At 37.6% G+C, this 19,928-nt stretch overlaps 1 protein-coding gene across 11 annotated transcripts in view; it reads left to right on the top strand.

Annotated features, from left to right (window-relative positions):
- Nucleotides 1-19,928, top strand: part of LOC126266753 (glycerol-3-phosphate dehydrogenase, mitochondrial) — a 301,663-nt gene that overhangs the window by 220,348 nt on the left and 61,387 nt on the right. For 7 of the 11 annotated variants that reach the window (XM_049971266.1, XM_049971263.1, XM_049971264.1 and 4 more), the window contains 6 exons: nt 12,545-12,653; nt 12,756-12,912; nt 12,999-13,221; nt 13,382-13,545; nt 13,663-13,969; nt 15,357-15,550. In XM_049971266.1, coding sequence (XP_049827223.1) covers nt 12,558-12,653; nt 12,756-12,912; nt 12,999-13,221; nt 13,382-13,545; nt 13,663-13,969; nt 15,357-15,550 — 1,141 coding nt within the window. In that variant the 5' untranslated portion in view covers nt 12,545-12,557. Of the gene's footprint in view, nt 1-10,981; nt 11,996-12,527; nt 12,654-12,755; nt 12,913-12,998; nt 13,222-13,381; nt 13,546-13,662; nt 13,970-15,356; nt 15,551-19,928 lie in introns of those variants that run through there. The other 4 variants (XM_049971265.1, XM_049971261.1, XM_049971260.1 and 1 more) reach the window with 2 other exon arrangements.

Raw genomic sequence — 19,928 nt, forward strand, 5'->3', positions numbered from 1 at the left:
TCATGACGACAGAACAGCTCAACAAAGTTTGTCGGTGCCATGAGTCATGGACGCTATCTTGACGAGGTCACCAACTATGTCATATGCCCTATGTCCAAACTGTTTCCCACCCTACTCACTATCACTACATGGTCCTCTTTTGTAAGTCCTTACATTTAGACTCTAGGTCCTCTATCACATGACTTAGCTTTATATTTGGCATGAAGATACTGGTGGCCTGGTATGTTGCCCGTAAACTTTCCTGTAACTTAGGGCCTACTCCTCGCCCATGGGTACCACCTAGCAGCAGCAGTTTCTTCTTCCTTAGACTTCGTACATTCCTAGGCTTCTTGGCCCCAGTAGAAGTGTACTGCATAGTTCCTGCTCCTTGTTCTACCTGAGGTTCTTCTCAATTAACTCTGTCAATGGTAGATACCTTTTTTGGTGTTGATGATAAAACTGTCAGATTGTGTTCTCTTTCTTCCTATCCTCCTATCAGCTGCCAGTTCCCAACCGTCTTCCTCCCCCCTATCTCCCTTGATCCTTATAAGTTCCTTCCTTGCTTCCTCCAACTGTGCCTGATAACCAAATACTTAATGATTTCAGCGTCAGCTCCACTGCACTCCCTGTAAAAGATTCTTAATACTAACTAAATTTAGTGGAAGGGGTCCAAGGCTTTCCTATTTTTAGTTAACTGGTAAAATAACGTTGAAAAAGCAGTTAAGTTTACCTTTGGAAATTTTATTCTACTCATAAAACATTGTTTATAAATTGCACTATTGATAAAAGGAAATGTTTTAATACAGGATGGTGAAAACCAACTGTGTTCAATAAAAATGTGAACGAATATTCCATGAATGGGTTTCCAAGTTCTACAATGAATCAAAGGATGACCTATGCCATATCACATCTATAATCTAGGTTTAAATTAAGTTTCACAAAAGGGAAAACTATCAAAATGGTCTACAGTGACCCTCAATTATCTTGAATTACGTATCTAACTTGTCGTAAATTACAGTGGCTGATGTGGTTTCTCAATAACTATATAACAGAAAAATCATCGCGTTTCAGATTTTTACTTCAAGTGGCAAATGTGAACACCATGAGCTTTAATTGACGATCGACACTAGTATTACACAAAAAGGGGGTGTAACAGATGAGACTTCTGTAGTTCTGAGTAAAGCTTTATGCACTGTTATGCGGCATCGCGTGCGTTCATTACCTTGTCGGTGTTCGTCAGGGGGCAGCGGGCAGCACAGCTCCGCTCATTTCGCCGTCTCGGAAGCAACTCTCTCCTAACTTCTCCTTACTACAATTTACCGAAGTTGGTTTAAAAAAACTATCTGGCTGTGTTTTCATCTGACCAATCAGGCTCTCAATGTTAACCTTAAGCTCCGCCTACAAAAATTCTGTCTATCCAATGAGAAACGTTATACTTTTCGTGGTGGGGCAATGTTTTTAAAGTTTGCAACGTAACAGAGACGCGAAAAAGTCTCACGCTAAAACTTGCAGCTGGTGTGGTCCTTTTAGTGTTATCGTAAGATCTATACTGTTTTTATGGAGGGTTCTATCTTTTAACATGGGCTGGGGGATGGTCCCGACGTAACAGAGAAGCGGAAAAGTCTCCTGCTAAAACTTGCGGCTGGGGTAGCCCTTTCTGTGTTATCATAAGATCTATACTGTTCTTTGGAGGGCTCTAGCTTTTAACATGGGCTGGGGGTGGTCCTAGGGGTTAGCTGGCGACTTGGATGTCCGTCCCTTATTGTAGGGCCTTCTTGCGTAACACAGTTCTGCTCTCGGCTTCTGTTCTCGTTTCTGCCCTTGGAACTGCGTCTGTCTCACAGTGGGAAGGTATGACATGCATTTAGGCATTCTTGTGTTAGTCTGTGGTATTCCATTTGCTCACTCGTTACTCGTATTACTTTGGTTAATTTAATGTCACGATTTATTCGGCGGTATGTGACACTCTACTGGATTTGCTTATCATGTCAGGGTTTTCATGGAAGGTGTTGGATTTGCCTGACACCTTACAACTACAGCAAGTATGCAAAACAAAGAAAATTTAAATTTGACACTATTTCCTTTTAAATAAGTTCCTTTAGCAGACATAGGAAATATCTGTCACCTCACTCAGCGGCCATCTTGAACAATTGATAAGAAAAGCTGAAATTTTGGCGTTAATTATGGAGCACTAAGCTTCTCCTCTTTATTCCGTTCACAAAATTTTGCAAGAAAATGATTCCCCTCTTGCCGCTGCCATACTGTCTAGACCCAAATCCTATGGAACTGCTATGAAATCTTGCAAAGAATAAGACCCATGCTCATGATACGTCAGGCATATCACTCTCCAACCCAAACAAACACTGCCTGATGATTTTTTTTGCTAATAAATAAATGTACTGCGTCATCTAATGTTGTGTAAACCTTCCAATGCAAAGCTACTTCAGCTACCTGAGAGTCAATTTTGCTTCCTTTAAATACAAGTAGCTTTGTAGTTGGCCTCTCAAAGCACTGGGAATCAAACTTGGGGCCTCAGTAATACTAGCCATTAGACCACACATTCAGTCCATGTTTGGTACTGTTTCATTAGCTTTTACTGTTGTGACATTTGGAAGACAGGGAAGGCTGTGAATCACTCTAAAAATGTATGTAATCACTACTGCAGATACTTTGATAAATGAGGAAACTGAATATATAATTCAGTGAGTCAGCCTAGTTTCAAACAAAGAGCCGGTATGATCATTGCTCGACTGAAAGAGCAAACGATGAATCAAGAGACACAACTCTAAAAAATTGTGCCATCACCAGCAAGGTGGTTTTGAGGATACTTCCAGAGAAGCATTGTCAGCAGTTAAGAAGAGATACAACTAATACTCCATGTTTCTGTTCTTGTTCTAAATGGCACTTCATTCAATGGCTAGTAAGGACATGCAATGTGTGACAGTGCTCCATCTGAAAGGATACTGGAGTGTACACTATTGCTACCGCCCTCCCTACTTCTCAGTTGTATACATAGTGGTGCTGCCACCCTGGCTAGGTAACTAGTTCTCTTTCCTGGGTAATACAATTACTGTCTCTGTTCACACTGCACTATCACCAGCTGTTTCTCTAGGGAATCACTATAGGTATTTACTTGGATTACATTTAATTTAATAATAATATTTGTACATTCATCAATGCTGTAGAAGTTGTTCATGCCAGCTTTTTATAAGTCTCGGTTCAGCCTGCATAGTTGTTAAATTTGCTTGGTTCTTACAAAAAAAAGCATTGCATAGAAGTTGATGTAGAGCACTTTTTAATATAAGGTTGTTGTAAGTATTTCTCTGCAAAAAATCTTCTTGATGCATACTTATGAACATTGCTGTCTGATACTGCTCAATCCTTACAATAAAAATTTGTATTGTAGTAGTATATTCCTGTAGCTGTGTTGGGGAAGATTCAGAGTTCCAAGCACTCAAAGAATGCACTAAAACCGAAATCGTTGTAGGTACTGGAAGCTACCTAAATCCAGATATACTTTCAGCCAGAGTTTTAACCAGAGATCATAACAGTATTCAGAAAAGAAAGACTAAATCCAGTTGGTGCTGGCATGGTGGTCGCTGTTAGAAGTAACTTGTCTTGAAGTGAAATAGAAGCAAATAGTTGCTGTTAGTATGAATAGAGGTTATACCTGAGAACTGTAATTAATTAATAAATCGTTAATTTTACAAACCCTCAACTGAGACGATATAGCTGCTGAAAGGTTCAAGTAAAATTTGAGTCTCATTTTGAATAAGAACCCAAGTAACACTCAATATGTTAGCAAAAATACTTTTTAAATACAGTGATAGGTATAAACCATAATCCAAGATTGTACTAAATGTTTTCTCTAAAAGTTATTTTGAGCAATTAGTCCAGAAGCCCAACAAAGATAAGATGGTTGTGATAATACATTAGACTTCTCAGCGAACAACAATCCTTACCAAACAGAGTTTGTCATGACAAACAAGAAGTTACTGATCTCAAGGTTATTTTAGTGAGTCTAAATACGGTAGCATCTGAACCCACCAAAAACAAAAGCAAAACATAATTAGAAAAGCAGACAAAATTTCGCATGATGTCTCCCTATTACACTGTCTCCACTACTTCCATGCTAATAATGTAAGAATCGACCAAATGTGGCAGTTACTAGTTTTATGCCAAACGGGAAAAATCCCCTAGGCTACAAAAAGTTAGGGTACGGTTGCAGAAGCACCAAAATAAGCACCCCAAATTTGAAGGAACACAAAATCTCCTAGATTGGCAATGGTTTTCAGACACTCGAAACTTAACACGGACTTCAATCGAATATGATTTTAATAATTTCCACAACGAAACTATGCCCTGAAATCCAAAGAGATTCAGGTCTTATGTAAAGTACAACAGCAGCAAGACATAATCAGTATCTTCACTGTTTGATTGCTATGGTAATGTTGATGACAACAGTAATACTGGAATGGAGTTTTAAATATGCTTTAGTGAAATTCCTTCACTAAAGAACAAGTGGTAAATATCCCTAAAAGCAACTGTGAACATGGTCAGTTTGAAAGTTGATACTATCAGGATAGAGACGCCCCTCAACTCACTTAATAAAGACAACTCTTCTGGTGCACAATGTATACCAACAGGTTCCTTTCAGAGTATGCTGATGAAATAGCTACATTTTGGCAGTCATATACAACCACTCATTCGACTAAATATCTGTATCCAAATACTGGAAAGTTGCACAGGTCACAGCAACACACAAGAAAAAAAATAGAACCCATTGAGTTATATACCTATGCCGCTAACATCGATTTGTACTAGGATTTTGGAACATATGGTGTGTTCCAGCATTACAAAATATGATGAAGAAAACTATAAGCTGAGACATAACCAGCATATATTGAGAAAATATCGTTCTCGTGAAACACAACTTGCTCTATATACACATGATGTAATGAGTTTTATTGACAGCAGCTCTCAAGATGATTCGTATTTCTAGATTTCACAAAGCTTTTGACACCATTCTTCACAAGTGTTTGATAACGAAATTGCATCTTATGGAGTATTCTATCAGTTATGCAGGTGGATTTGTGATTTCCTATCAGAAAGGTCACAATTCACATTGATGGGAAGTCATCTAGTGAAACAGAAGTGATATCTTGGGTTCCCCAAGAAGTGTTATAGGCGTACTGCAGTTCCTAATCTATGTAAACAATTTAGAAGCTGGCCTTGTTTACAATCCAGAAAGGTCTTGATAAGGTCAGAACAAATTGCAAAATGTTTTAGACAAGATATCTATATGTTATGAAAAGTGTCAATTTTCCCCAAACGATTAAAAGTGTGAAGTCCTCCACAAGAGTACTACAGAAATTCTAAATTTCAGTTATGTGATAAATAATACAAATTTAAAGGATGCAGATTCAAATAAATACCTAGTAATTTCACTTATGAACAACTTAAATTGGGACTATCATATCGAAAATATTGTGGGGAAGACGAATATAAGACCACATTTCGTTGGCAGAACACTTAGAAAGACCAACAGGTCTACTAAAGAGATTGCCTACTTTATCCTTCTCTGCTAGGGTATTGATGTGCTGTATGGGATCCTTGCCAGACAGAATGGATGGAGGATATCTTCTTCAGGTTTTGCAAGTTTTGCCATTATATGTACTCACTGCCTGGATTCCAGCCTACCTGTGAACTATTGGTGGTCTCAGCCCGTTATTTACAGCTGAGATCGATTCCCTATACCCACTATGCCCTTTGATGCTCCTTTGTTTCTCAGAGTTCAAACGAATAGTTCATGAATTGCACATTCTCTCAGTGTTTTCAAATTCTGGTGGATGTGATAGTGATGTTTCAATACATTAAGTTCCAGACGTCAAGTGTTATTTATATTGGAACCTTCATCCCCTTATATCAGTTTTTCAGACATCTGAAGAAGACAGCTGAGTTGCTCATCGAAATATTATACTTAAAATGGAAGCTACCACACTTTATAACACCCAGCAGCACACCATTCCTCAATCACACTGAGAAAACTTGAGATCACTCCAAAATACTTTGTTGACTCCCAATTACATACAAAGAAATGACTAATGTATTAAAATAAGACATCAGAGATCACATGGAAAGATTTAGTAGTCCATTTTTCTGATGTGCTATTTGAGAGTGAAACAATCATGAAATAACCTGAATGTACTATGAACACTCTGCCAAACTCTTAAATGTGAGTTGCAGAAGTGATCACATAGAGGATGTAGATTTCAGGAAATATTTGTGCTTGTGTATATAAATGGCTAGCAAAGTCAAGATTTTAATTTCTTTAGAATTTTTTCTATGTAATTCCCTTTGGCCAGCCACTTTTACAATTCTTGCAAATCTCTTCTGTAATTTGATAGTTTGTTCTACTATGTTATGATACCCCAGAATAAAGCCCCATATCAGCACAATAGGTCTTTATCTAAACTGGCAAACAAAAAAACTCATAGCACAAAAAACTAGTCAAAAGAATCTTATGTACACCCATTGTTTCAAACACAGGAGAAGTGACTAAACAATGTTAAATCACATACAATAAAATCTTATCATGATTTTGAACAGACAAGTAGCTCTAAGATAATTTTTTATAGTAAATGTACCACCAGAAACAACATATTTTAGTGATGTCATCTACAAATAAATATTGTAGGTTTTTGAAACTGGGAACTAAGATACTGCAGTTTGAATTATTGAAACTTGAACTCAGTACTGTCATTTTATGTGTAACGATAGAAAGGAAATGATGATCTGGAGATATATAAATGTAGACTTCTTGAAAGATTGATACCCTACAACTGAATTGTTAAGTACGATCACCAGCTTTCGGTTTGCAGAAAAAGTGAACTCTCCAATAAGGATTAGTGCTGAAAACAAAAGCTGCTGCTGGCCAAACTTTTATCAGCTTGTGTGATAGTAATACAGGGTGAGCACAAAGTCTTGCCCTGATTATAACAATTTATTACACAATAACTGTTTGATATAATAATTTACATTTGATGCCATTACATAGGTTAGTGTCACTAGTGTGCTTCCTTGGGAGCTCGAAGAATCTCAAGGGGGTATTCCAGTTCCCGCCAGATGTTTCATAACATATGTTCTGTCACAGTACCCACAGCAGCTTGTACCCTAGCCTTCACTTCGTCGACATCAGAAACTGGTGTGACAAATACTCTGTCCTAGATTCAGCCCCAGAAAAAAAGGTCAAGGGATGTCGTGTCTGAAGAGTGGTGTGGCCAGGGTGTTGAACCATTTCTTCCAATCCACCGATCTGGAAATGTTTCATCCAGGAAATCATGCACTATCAAAGCCCAGTGGGGGGGGGGGGGGGTGCTCCATGTTTCCAGGAAAGTATCCATGGTTGATATTCTTCTAACTGTGGGGCAATGAACTGATGCAAAACGTCTAAATATATGTTAGCAGTAAGTGATTTTCCTGCGGAGAAAAACGGTCCAAAAACCTTGTTATGCATGAGGCCGCACCAAACATTCACTTTTTCGCTGACTCGCTGTAACTGTACAGTAGCATGTGGAGACTCTGAACCCCATATACGGACATTATTCCTATTTACCATTCCAATGACATGAAAGGTGGACTCATCAGTAAAGCATATGTAATTTAAGTAATCGTTAGCGGCATCAATCCTGTTGAGAATTTCAGTTGCAAATTCAGCACGTGACAGCAAATCATTCGGTTGCAAGGCCTGCACGATTTGCACTTTGTAATCATGCAAGTTAAGCCTTTCCTGAAGAATCTTCAGCACACTTGCCTGTGGTACATGAAGTTCACGTGATACTTGATGAGTTGATTTAGATGGACTTCTTTGAAAAGATTGCCAAACACAATCAACAGTTGCATCACTGACACAAGGCCTGCTACTTTGAGGAAGGTCTTCAAAGCTGCGTGTTTCGTTAAACTTTGCATACCATCGTTTTATTGATTTAACGTCGGCAGGGCTACGTCCATAAGAAGGCTGGAATTTACACTGAACACTGATGGGAGATTTCGTTTCGTGAATCCAAAGCACACATTGCGCTTTCTCCTGCTGCGACGCCATTTCACCAGCAAATAATGTGACCTAACTATCCGCATCGGTGTTGTGGAGCACTAGAGCCTTAACTGCATTAAACAATACAGAAAGTGATGACCATAACTAAAGTTATTGGACAGAGGTAGTTCAGTGATCGTAACAGCATAGTATTTAATTTTATGCTATTGGCGGAAAGGTAGGAGGACACTTTCAGTAAAAATGGAGTAACTTGTATATTTGACAGCTTCCACAATATTTATCTGTATTAATTTGACACAGCATTTCCAATAAAAAAATAAATATAGAATACATCCAGTAGAAAGCAAACATTTCACCACACATTTATCAAACACAAGAATACTACAACAGAACTTGGAAACCATGTAAAAATATAAACAAATGTTCACTAAATAACGAAAGCTACAACATGTAACAAAGGTTATATTTTAAGAACAAAAATAATATAAGCTGTATGGAAAGCAATTAGATCAGAAGCTGTCGGAGAAAGGTCATTATCAACCAAAATTTCTATTCAGATAGAAAACAAGAGACTCTTAGACCCAACTGATGTAGCTGATTAGTTTAATGAGTATTTTAGAAGCATGGCATTTCAGTTAATTGAAAATCACTATGCAGGTACACCTGTGTGCCTCCCAAAAAATCTGGGTACTTCTTTTAAATCTATATTCCTTGACGAAGTTACACAGACAGAGATGAATCTAATTAAGTCTTCCAAAAACAGATATGCTTATGGGTTAGATAGTGTTCCAGGTTACACACTTAAAAAGTCTCTGATTATATAATAAAACCACTACTGTACATAGTTGGAATGTTCTTCCCAACATCAACAAGGATGATATAACACTGACTCCTGAACATACATTGCTGAAGACAATTACTGGATATTACTCTCTTGGAACATGGTTATGAAGCATCCTAATAGGGGACTGTCATATGAAAGCTACTGAAATTAATCCTTCAAAACGTGTTATGACCTTGGTGCGACAAAGAGCACAGATGTAAACAGTAATTCAAAGATATTATCTATACTTTACACATCACTTCGGTAAGGGCTAATCTTCTGAAGTAATGCAGCCGCAACAAACAAAGTCTTCAGAATGTAGTAAAAACTGTCAGGTGTATTTAAAGCTTAAAGAAACTTGAATCATTTAGACTACACATAGCTGAATTGAAAATAAGAACCTATCTAGCCCTTACATTTATGAGTCTACAATGTTTGTAAATGGCATCCATTGAAAAAGAGCTTGGCAACTGTGACAACAACAAAAAACATGTCCTTGGTCACAACACTGAAAGATATTGTATGACCTCATGTCTCTATGTAGAATAGCATAATCTTCTAAATGTGTTTCATGCATAATGGTTACATTTGAAGGATGTGAGGTCCGCCAATTATGGCAAACACCGTTTTTTCAAGTACCCAAACATGTTTCAGCACCAATGTGCCATTAGCTGTGGGTTTCCGTTTCATTTAATCTGTTATGTGAACATTTTCACTAAATGATTACAAAATTATGTGGATATTTAGTTCAAACAATAGATCGTTTCTTTTTATTAATACCTTTACACTTGGTGTGCATGATTTTTCAGGACCACTTGTGTGTTATTTATTACAGGTAGCTTGCCATCTGCCACCAAACGAATTTGATAAGAAAGTTTGTTGGAAGTTATCCTATCATCTAAAAGTAATTCAGTTTGTCGCGGTATTTCGCGCCTATATTCATTTTTATTCACGTTAGATGATAGGTTAACTCCTAACAAACTTTCTAATCAACATAGTTTGGTTTCAGATGACAAGCTACCTGTAATAAATAACACATGAGTGGTCCTGAAAAATCATCTACACCAAGTGCAAAGGTTCTAACAAAAGGAAACGAACTATGATTGAACTAAATATCCATATAGCTTTGTAATCTTTTAGTAAAAAGGTTCATATAACAGATTAAATAAAACAGAAACCCACAGATGATGGCACAGTGGTGCTGAAACATGTTTGGATACTTGAAAAAATGGTGTTTTGCATAACTAGCGGACCTCACATCCTACAATTTTAGCTGCAAACATGGGAAACACAAAGAGCTGCAAATCCAAATGATGAATGGCTACATTATTCAATAGCCTAACCAGTTATTTAAAACAGCCACAGAATAAAAGATAATTTAACTAAATATTAGGTCGTTTTTGACGGAATTCTTCGTGTACAAAGTAATAGTACTCTTTTGTTATTAATCACAGCTTTAGTAAACCGAAATTTAAATGACTGGAAATTTGGACCATTTTCATTAGATTTTCATTATTTGTAATTTGATAAATGAAGCTTGTGCTCTCTCTCTCTCTCTCTTTCTCTCTCTCTCTCTCTCTCTCTCTCTCTCAAATTTGGCTAATACCATATCCAATATACTATTAAGGCCAATGGACACATGCTGTCACATCAAAACATTCCACAATGCATTTCAAATGGCGACATCACACAAGTTCACGACACCATCACTGTTTCGTGGAAGGAAAGTTCTGACTGTGACGTTGGTGAAGGAAAACTGTGTTGTTGTCAACCAACATTGAAAGTAAAAACTGTTTTCTCCGCGCTCATTCCTGCTATATTATTGTGTCTTGTCATTTTTGTCTTCCTAATCTACCTTATAATTTTGAGTATTTTCGTGACAAATTGCAAATGTTCGATAACGACTATGATATTTTTCCACTGAATGTTCTTCCATAAGCGAGGACACATATCTGAAAGCGAAAAATTATTTACTCACTAAACGTAAAACTGAACATAAGTGTTTTCATTACTAAGTAATTCTTGAATGACATGTAGAGTTTACTTATGTTCTTTGTGTGAGAAACATATTTTCAGATCTATACCGACAATCTGCGTTGAGCCAGGTAGGTCTACACATTTCCTTGAGTTTACAGCTTCGGTGCTACATGACAGACATCTACTGTTTCTCTTTAACTACAGCTTCTGTTCTGAAAAGATGTGTTTCTTTTGAAAAAGTAATTATCAACAGTGTCAGATGTACATTACACCAGAATCCCATAAATCATAAAGAAAATATTAGTTGGTCCAGTGTCATCATGTATCGCGGATTTGGTGATACTATTTAGAGTTCATGTATAGATTCAGCCTTTTGTTTTTGATGCATTTAATCAAGCTCTTCTTCCATGATAGTGTGTAACATATGCACTAACAAGTAAAGCTTTTAATGCTATACATTATAATCGACTCATATGCAGACGATTGTTCATATACGAAAAACGCCGGAGACCCGTAGAGTGATCGATATTTCGGATATCAAACGAGGGAGGAAAATCCAATCGATACATGTCAAATTGACAGAAATTCAAAAAAATCGGCAGAGGTAGAGGATAAGGCGCACATTCTTGCTGTGAGGAACATTACGTTACAATTAATCGTACATTTATGCCAGACCCCTAAGGAAAAAAGGAAAAAACAACAATTTTATAATCGTATGATTTACTATTGTACCGAATCAGATACATGTTGTTCACGCGCTTACTAACTTTTGTTATTAAGCACATACAAAAAAATATCGTATCACCCACCCAAACCGCTCCAAAACCTGCCGGCTGCATGTAGACAATCTATGCTGTTTGTAACCCTCGTAGACAATATTCTGTATATGAAGCGGACTATGCAAGTGAGAGCAGCTGAAAAGGTCATAGTCTGGGGTAGGCCTATAGTCAGCTGAAATGCCGAAAATAAACATCGTTTCCCCCACCTGGGTACACCTTCTATCCAATGTGATGCGTTCGTAGAGGTTTGCCAAATGAGTCTCGAATATCCCTTCAAAAATAAACCGACTAGTCCGCGTCCTTAGCTGCACGCGATCACGGTACGGAAGAGGACAAGTACCGTGATCGGTAACGATTACTATTAATTCGTTTCCGATCTGTCAGGTAAGTGTCTTGAGTACATTTTTTTCGAGTGTTCATAAAATAAAATGGATATAAATTGACCAACTTAGTAACCCGCTAATCTATATTCGAGAGTGACAGTTGTCAGCCAGAAGATGGTAAGTGGAAATACTTGAAAGTATTTCGTAAATAGTTTCATTGATGCCGGAAAGGCCTTTTTTCCCACCGTAGCATATACTGCGTACGTATTCTTTAAGAACGCCTAGCACAATATGTTGCTGTGTACTTTCATATTGGAATGTGCATGGGCTGATTTCTGATAGTGTATTAAGTACGTAGTGTATAAGCTCAAATCAGTCTCAACCAGGTTTAAAAATTCTCCGTAAACACTGTTTTTTTCACATTAGTAGACAAAGAAATTTAATAACTGCATAGCGGCGTGGGCTTAAGCGTTCCATGACGTTTATGTTGACTTACAAATTTTAACTTGTTCAAGAATAGTGCTTATAAATGTCAATTTCCGTTTACAAGTATAAAACCCAGTTTTTATTATGCCGCTGATAATATTTCTTAGTGTTGCTTCTTCTGCAGATTTTAAAGCACTATGGCCTCACATGTTCGAAGACTGGCAGTTAGTGGACTGGCTTTTGGAGCTGGAGCATACGCTGTTACGACCTTTCTTAAAGAAAATGATTTGAATGTAAGTGTTTTTATAAAGATATGTTTACGCTAACAGAATCTTACGAGTTAGGAACGTTACATCACAATTGTGGTCCCATTGTATTCATTGTTTTGTGCGCAGGTACAAGCTGCTGAAGTGAAAAACAAACCGCGAGCAAAAAGACACCTACCACCACGATCAGATCAAATTAAGTCATTGCAGTCAGAAGATTTTGATGTACTAATAATTGGCGGTGGTGCTACGGGCTCAGGTTGTGCACTGGATGCTGTTACTAGAGGTCAGATTCTTAATGAAGATGGATAGTGAACTTAGATTTTTTGCTAAAGACCTATAATTATAAGAACCTGAAAATGCTGGTTTAAGGTCTGAAGACAGCACTGGTGGAAGCTGATGACTTTGCTTGCGGCACAAGTAGCCGCAGTACGAAACTCATTCATGGCGGTGTTCGCTATCTGCAAAAGGCCATTATGAATTTTGACGTTGAGCAGTATCGTATGGTAAAAGAAGCCCTCCATGAGAGAGCTAACATGTTACATTCGGCACCACATTTAACTCGACCACTACCAATTATGTTACCAGTGTACACGTAAGTCAGTTAAATCTTAGTTCTCATTATGGTAGATATGTTTGTCAGTGCATAGTCATAAACTTGTGCTTTTTTAATCTTTCATTTATATATAATATGTTGCTGTGTTTATAACTCTTTGTATCTCACAAACAAACTAAAAGTTTGTTAAAATTGACAGGTATTGGGAAATTCCATACTATTGGTTTGGCATCAAAATGTACGACTTCGTTGCTGGGACAAAAACTGTTAAGAGTTCATACTATCTGTCAAAATCTAATGCACTTGAGCTGTTCCCAATGCTGCAGGGAGACAAGCTACGTGGAGCTATTGTATATTATGATGGTAAGGATGAATCACTTAATAAATGGCGTGCAGACATGGGCTATCAGTACAACATTTTTGTGACAGTGACAGTTTTGCTGCAGTTTGTTTTGAATTTGACATAAAATTACTTTCCAGGCCAACAAGATGATGCACGCATGAATCTGGCTATAGCTCTGACGGCCACAAGACATGGAGCAACAGTAGCAAATCATGTTCGTGTGACAAGCCTTTTGAAAGACAAAGACAAAGATGGGAAAGAAATTCTGTGTGGAGCACATTTGAAAGATGAACTGACTGGTCAAGAATGGGATGTGAAAGCAAAATGCATAATTAATGCTACAGGGCCATTTACGGACCATATACGAAAGATGGCTGATGCTAAGGCAAAAGAAATATGCTGCCCTAGCTCGGGGGTTCACATTGTGCTTCCCGGTTATTATAGGTACCTTTGTACAATATTTATGAACTCATGTATATAATGTAATTAATATTTTGGCTCTTTATCTGTCGAAAATCATCCACTCAGACATTTTCTTAGGGAACAAATCATTGTGTCACGTCACATCGACAATACTAAATGAGCTCTTGGTTGCTACCTTTGTTTTGGCACAAAATAGTTTACAGTAGTCTGTAAGAACTAGAACATTATTAAAACTTCATATAAATGTATCGTGTGATATGCTATTCCATAAATGATGAATCTAGGAATATAAAAACACTCCCCCCCCCCCCCCCCCCCCCCCCCCCGTATTCTCCAGTAGGGATTGTCAGGACAAGATTAGATTAAGCACAGCATTCACATATGTTTTTAAAAAATCATTCTTCCTGCATACCATAATTGAAAGAAACTGGAAGAAGCCCTAATAACTGATACAATGGGAAATATCCTTTGCATCTTCTTCTGAGGTGTTTGATGAGTATAGATGTAAATGTCAACGTGTGTTGCTCAGGCTTGTTATAGAATGACTGAAATGAAAACCAGAAATTAGCAAATTGTATCTGTTCTGAAATGGGATGTGAGCTTTTTACTGGGTCTTGGTTGCAATGTTTGTTTTGTACTCTATTATAGATGCAGTGTAGGAACGTCTTGGAAAAATAGCAATCATCCAAAGCTCATCTTCTTGTCATTTGAGTTTGAGCATAAGTTTGGGCTATGGATGGAAATAAGTCATGTCCTCTCATAGGAACCATTCCAGCATTTGTTTCAAGTGATTTAGAGGAAGAACAGAAAACGTAAATCTGGATTTTGATTTACTTTACTTCCAAATATGAGTCCAGTGTCTTACTGTGCCACCTCTGTCAGTCTTGGATATTTGTTTGTAATGTCTTTATGCATAATACAATTAGTTATGTAGTAGTGTTTTTGTTGCTCAATAATAGAGTACTCACATCAACTTAAATATGAGTGGAATACCACTCTTTTGCTTAGAGTTGTGAAGGTTCCACTTACTAGCTGCTAACTGAAACTACTAGTACAGAACTGATAGCAGTTTGTGTCAGTAAAAGATTAATACGATCATCAACTAGACATGCCCTTTAAGAAAGCAGAATAGCAGCAAGAATAAAGGTCTGGGAATGTGGTAGGGATATCACAGTGAAGGACAAGCCATTAATGATTCTGTCCCAATAAAACAACGTTGTGTGATACATAGGGAAGGGAAATAAAATTGTCATTCTGTTAATTAAAAAGGAAAGAAAAATTCCCCCATAACTATTAATGTTAAATGTGATGCATTGCTATACATTTTCATTTATCTTTTTTTCTTTTTTAGTATTATGATTCATGAATGCAGTGTAAGACATTTCTGTGTCTTTCTCCTAAATTTCAGTCCAGATCAGATGGGTCTCTTGGATCCCAATACTTCTGATGGACGTGTCATTTTTTTCCTCCCATGGCAAAAGCATACAATAGCAGGAACAACTGACCTGCCATGCCAGGTCACAGCACATCCCAAGCCAACTGAGGATGAAATCATGTTCATATTGGAAGAAGTGAAGAATTACCTTAATCCTGATGTGGAAGGTAAGCTCATAGACATGTTCTCATAACTCATTTTAAATCTGAGATATAAAATGGCAAAACATATGTATGATGTATTGAAAGAAGATGAAATTGATTTGTATATCCACTGAGCACTATAACAAATGGTTAAGACTGCTTTTTTATTTGATAGCTGTAGTGTTCAGATCATCTCCAAACATCTAGAGTTAGGTTTCTGTTGTTTCCGTAAAATACTTCAGTGTCATCTTCAAACATACCTTGCCATTGCTTTTAAATCATGGTGTAAGTAAAGACAAGGAAAGTGGTAAACAATGTGAAACAATCCTAGTCAGCTTTGACCAGTGATGCTATCAATGAAGCAGGTATTTGCACTACATAATCAATATGGTGACTATGATGTCATACAGTCACATGTATTTAACTACATTGCTAGAATACTGGGGAAGTGCAATCAGCCTACAAAGGAGATTGCTTACAAATAACTCGTGCAACCAGTTCTAGAATATTGCACAAGTTTGTGAAACCCATACCAGTTAGGACTAACAGGGGTTATTGAGCGTATATGGAGAAGGGAAACGCAAATGGTCACAGTTTTGTTTAATGCATGGAAGAATGTCACAGAGGTACTGATGGAACTGAACTGGAAGACCTTTGAAGATAGACATAACAGTACCGAGAAAGTCTGTTAAAAAAGTTTCAAGAATTAGCTTTAACTAGTGACTCTAGGAATATACTATAATCCCATACATGTCATTCACATAGGGATTGTGAGAATATGATTAGAATAATTATTGCTCAGACAGAAGCATTCAACCAATCATTCTACCTGTGCTCGATGTGTGATCAGAATGGGAAGAAACCCTAATAACTGGTACAATGGGGCGTACCCTCTGCCATGTACCTCACTGTGGTTTGCAGAATATAGATGTAGATATATTTAACTACCCAAGTGTCCAATCTCCTTCAAAATTGTAGAGGTACAAAGTTGAAAATAACACACTTCAGTGGGAAAAATTGGGTTTTCAGAAGGAGCAAAATGTAATCAATTAAAGAATAAAGGTAACAATAGTCTGAATTCCCTGTGCAAGTATGTAGTATCAGGTATCTCTTAATTCGAACTGTGCCATCTCTGTTCATATAATTCATCATGGGATTTGCTATTGACAATATTGATTTATTCATAAAAAAACTGTAACCTCATTTAGTGAGAAAGACACTTGCATGTGGAAAACTTATCTGAAAACGTACTGTAGAAAAGTGTGCTGTATTCAGCAGTTTTCATTTTCATTAGGCTTCCAAAAGAACGTCCTTGTGGCACACTGATATTCTTTACAGGAGTTTCTAACAATAGTTGAGATCTTACCTGTGTAACATGCTATTTATTTTAGGAATTGTGATAGTGATGTGTATGTATGGATGATAACAATGGTGATTTGTAACTGGTAAACACATTGTTCAAATGGCCAGTTGGAAACGTACTGTAACGTGAGAGCTGGATAGAACCATGGTTTATGTTGGGGATTTTTGTTGAACAATGGAAGTTAAACTATATATGAAACATCATTTGTAAATTATAGAGATCTTCTTCGAAATAAGGGCAAAACTATTTATGTGTTTTCAGACACATTGAAAAACTCATGACCAACTTCATTCTTTGCAAGAAAAAATATATTACATTCTACAACACTATAGTCCTTGTAGGGCACTGAGATGTTGAATGACTGCTGCTCCATGCTGTAATGAGTGTACTGGAGAAGCATGAGATCAAAATACCACACTTCTGACTATTGAGGTCAGCTTTCAAAATCAGAGTGACTACTACTTCTTCACATAGCTCTTTAGCTGTTACCACAAGTCTTTTTGTGGACATTGCCATGCTCCTCTTGCCCAGGAAAAAATCCTAGGCAGTGCTGGAAATGAAACTTAAGTCCTCTGCGTGGTAGTCGGGCTTAGCTATGAAAGTGGATAGTTTTCTTTGAAGAGGCTTCAATGGTGTGGTGTAAGGGCTGATGATTTCATGTAGTTTACAGTAATAAGAATGATATGTCATAAGTAGGATTAGTACCTTGATTTGAAAGATAGGAAAATGTAAGTTCTTTAATTTTAAAGTGTTGTTTGTTGTTGTCTTCAGTCCTGAGACTGGTTTGATGCAGCTCTCCATGGTACTCTATCCTGTGCAAGCTGCTTCATCTCCCAGTACCTACTGCAACCTACATCCTTCTGAATCTGCTTAGTGTACTCATCTCTCGGTCTCCCTCTACGATTTTTACCCTCCACGCTGCCCTCCAATGCTAAATTTGTGATCCCTTGATGCCTCAAAACATGTCCTACCAACCGATCCCTTCTTCTAGTCAAGTTGTGCCACAAACTTCTCTTCTCCCCAATCCTATTCAATACCTCCTCATTAGTTACGTGATCTATCCACCTTATCTTCAGTATTCTTCTGTAGCACCACATTTCGAAAGCTTCTATTCTCTTCTTGTCCAAACTAGTTATCGTCCATGTTTCACTTCCATACATGGCTACACTCCAAACAAATACTTTCAGAAACGACTTCCTGATACATAAATCTATATTCGATGTTAACAAATTTCTCTTCTTCAGAAACGCTTTCCTTGCCATTGCCAGTCTACATTTTATATCCTCTCTATTTCGACCATCATCAGTTATTTTACTTCCTAAATAGCAAAACTCCTTTACTACTTTAAGTGTCTCATTTCCTAATCTAATTCCCTCAGCATCACCCGATTTAATTTGACTACATTCCATTATCCTTGTTTTGCTTTTGTTAATGTTCATCTTATATCCTCCTTTCAAGACACTGTCCATTCCGTTCAACTGCTCTTCCAAGTCCTTTGCCATCTCTGACAGAATTACAATGTCATCGGCGAACCTCAAAGTTTTTACTTCGTCTCCATGAATTTTAATACCTACTCCAAATTTTTCTTTTGTTTCCTTTACTGCCTGCTCAATATACAGATTGAATAACATCGGGGAGAGGCTGCAACCCTGTCTCACTCCTTTCCCAACCACTGCTTCCCTTTCATGCCCCTCGACTCTTATTACTGCCATCTGGTTTCTGTACAAATTATAAATAGCCTTTCGCTCCCTGCATTTTACCCCTGCCACCTTTAGAATTTGAAAAAGAGTATTCCAGTCAACATTGTCAAAAGCTTTCTCCAAGTCTACAAATGCTAGAAACGTAGGTTTGCCTTTTCTTAATCTTTCTTCTAAGATAAGTCGTAAGGTCAGTATTGCCTCACGTGTTCCAACATTTCGACGGAATCCAAACTGATCCTCCCTGAGGTCTGCATCTACCAGTTTTTCCATTCGTCTGTAAAGAATACGCGTTAGTATTTTGCAGCCGTGGCTTATTAAACTGATAGTTCGGTAATTTTCACATGTGTCAGCACCTGCTTTCTTTGGGATTGGAATTATTATATTCTTCTTGAAGTCTGAGGGTATTTCGCCTGTCTCATACATCTTGCTCACCAGCTGGTAGAGTTTTGTCATGACTGGCTCTCCCAAGGCCGTCAGTAGTTCTAATGGAATGTTGTCTACTCCGGGGGCCTTGTTTCGACTCAGGTCTTTCAGTGTTCTGTCAAACTCTTCACGCAGTATCGTATCTCCCATTTCGTCTTCATCTACATCCTCTTCTATTTCCATAATATTGTCCTCAAGTACATCGCCCTTGTATAAGCCTTCTATATACTCCTTCCACCTTTCTGCCTTCCCTTCTTTGCTTAGAACTGGGCTGCCATCTGAGCTCTTGATATTCATACACGTGGTTCTCTTCTCTCCAAAGGTCTCTTTAATTTTCCTGTAGGCAGTATCTATCTTACCCCTAGTGAGATAAGCTTCTACATCCTTACATTTGTCCTCTAGCCATCCCTGTTTAGCCATTTTGCACTTCCTGTCGATGTCATTTTTGAGACGTTTGTATTCCTTTTTGCCTGCTTCATTTACTGCATTTTTATATTTTCTCCTTACATCAATTAGATTCAATATTTCTTCTGTTACCCAAGGATTTCTAGCAGCCCTCGTCTTTTTACCTACTTTATCCTCTGCTGCCTTCACTACTACATCCCTCAGAGCTACCCATTCTTCTTCTACTGTATTTCTTTCCCCTATTCCTGTCAATTGTTCCCTTATGCTCTCTCTCTGAAACTCTGTACAACCTCTGGTTCTTTCAGTTTATCCAGGTCCCATCTCCTTAATTTCTCACATTTTTGCAGTTTCTTCAGTTTTAATCTACAGGTCATAACCAATAGATTGTGGTCAGAGTCCACATCTGCCCCTGGAAATGTCTTACAACTTAAAACCTGGTTCCTAAATCTCTGTCTTACCATTATATAATCTATCTGATACCTTTTAGTATCTAACCTACCTGCCCGATTAA

The sequence above is a fragment of the Schistocerca gregaria genome, chromosome 4 (assembly GCF_023897955.1).
Source record: "Schistocerca gregaria isolate iqSchGreg1 chromosome 4, iqSchGreg1.2, whole genome shotgun sequence".
NCBI lineage: Eukaryota > Metazoa > Arthropoda > Insecta > Orthoptera > Acrididae > Schistocerca > Schistocerca gregaria.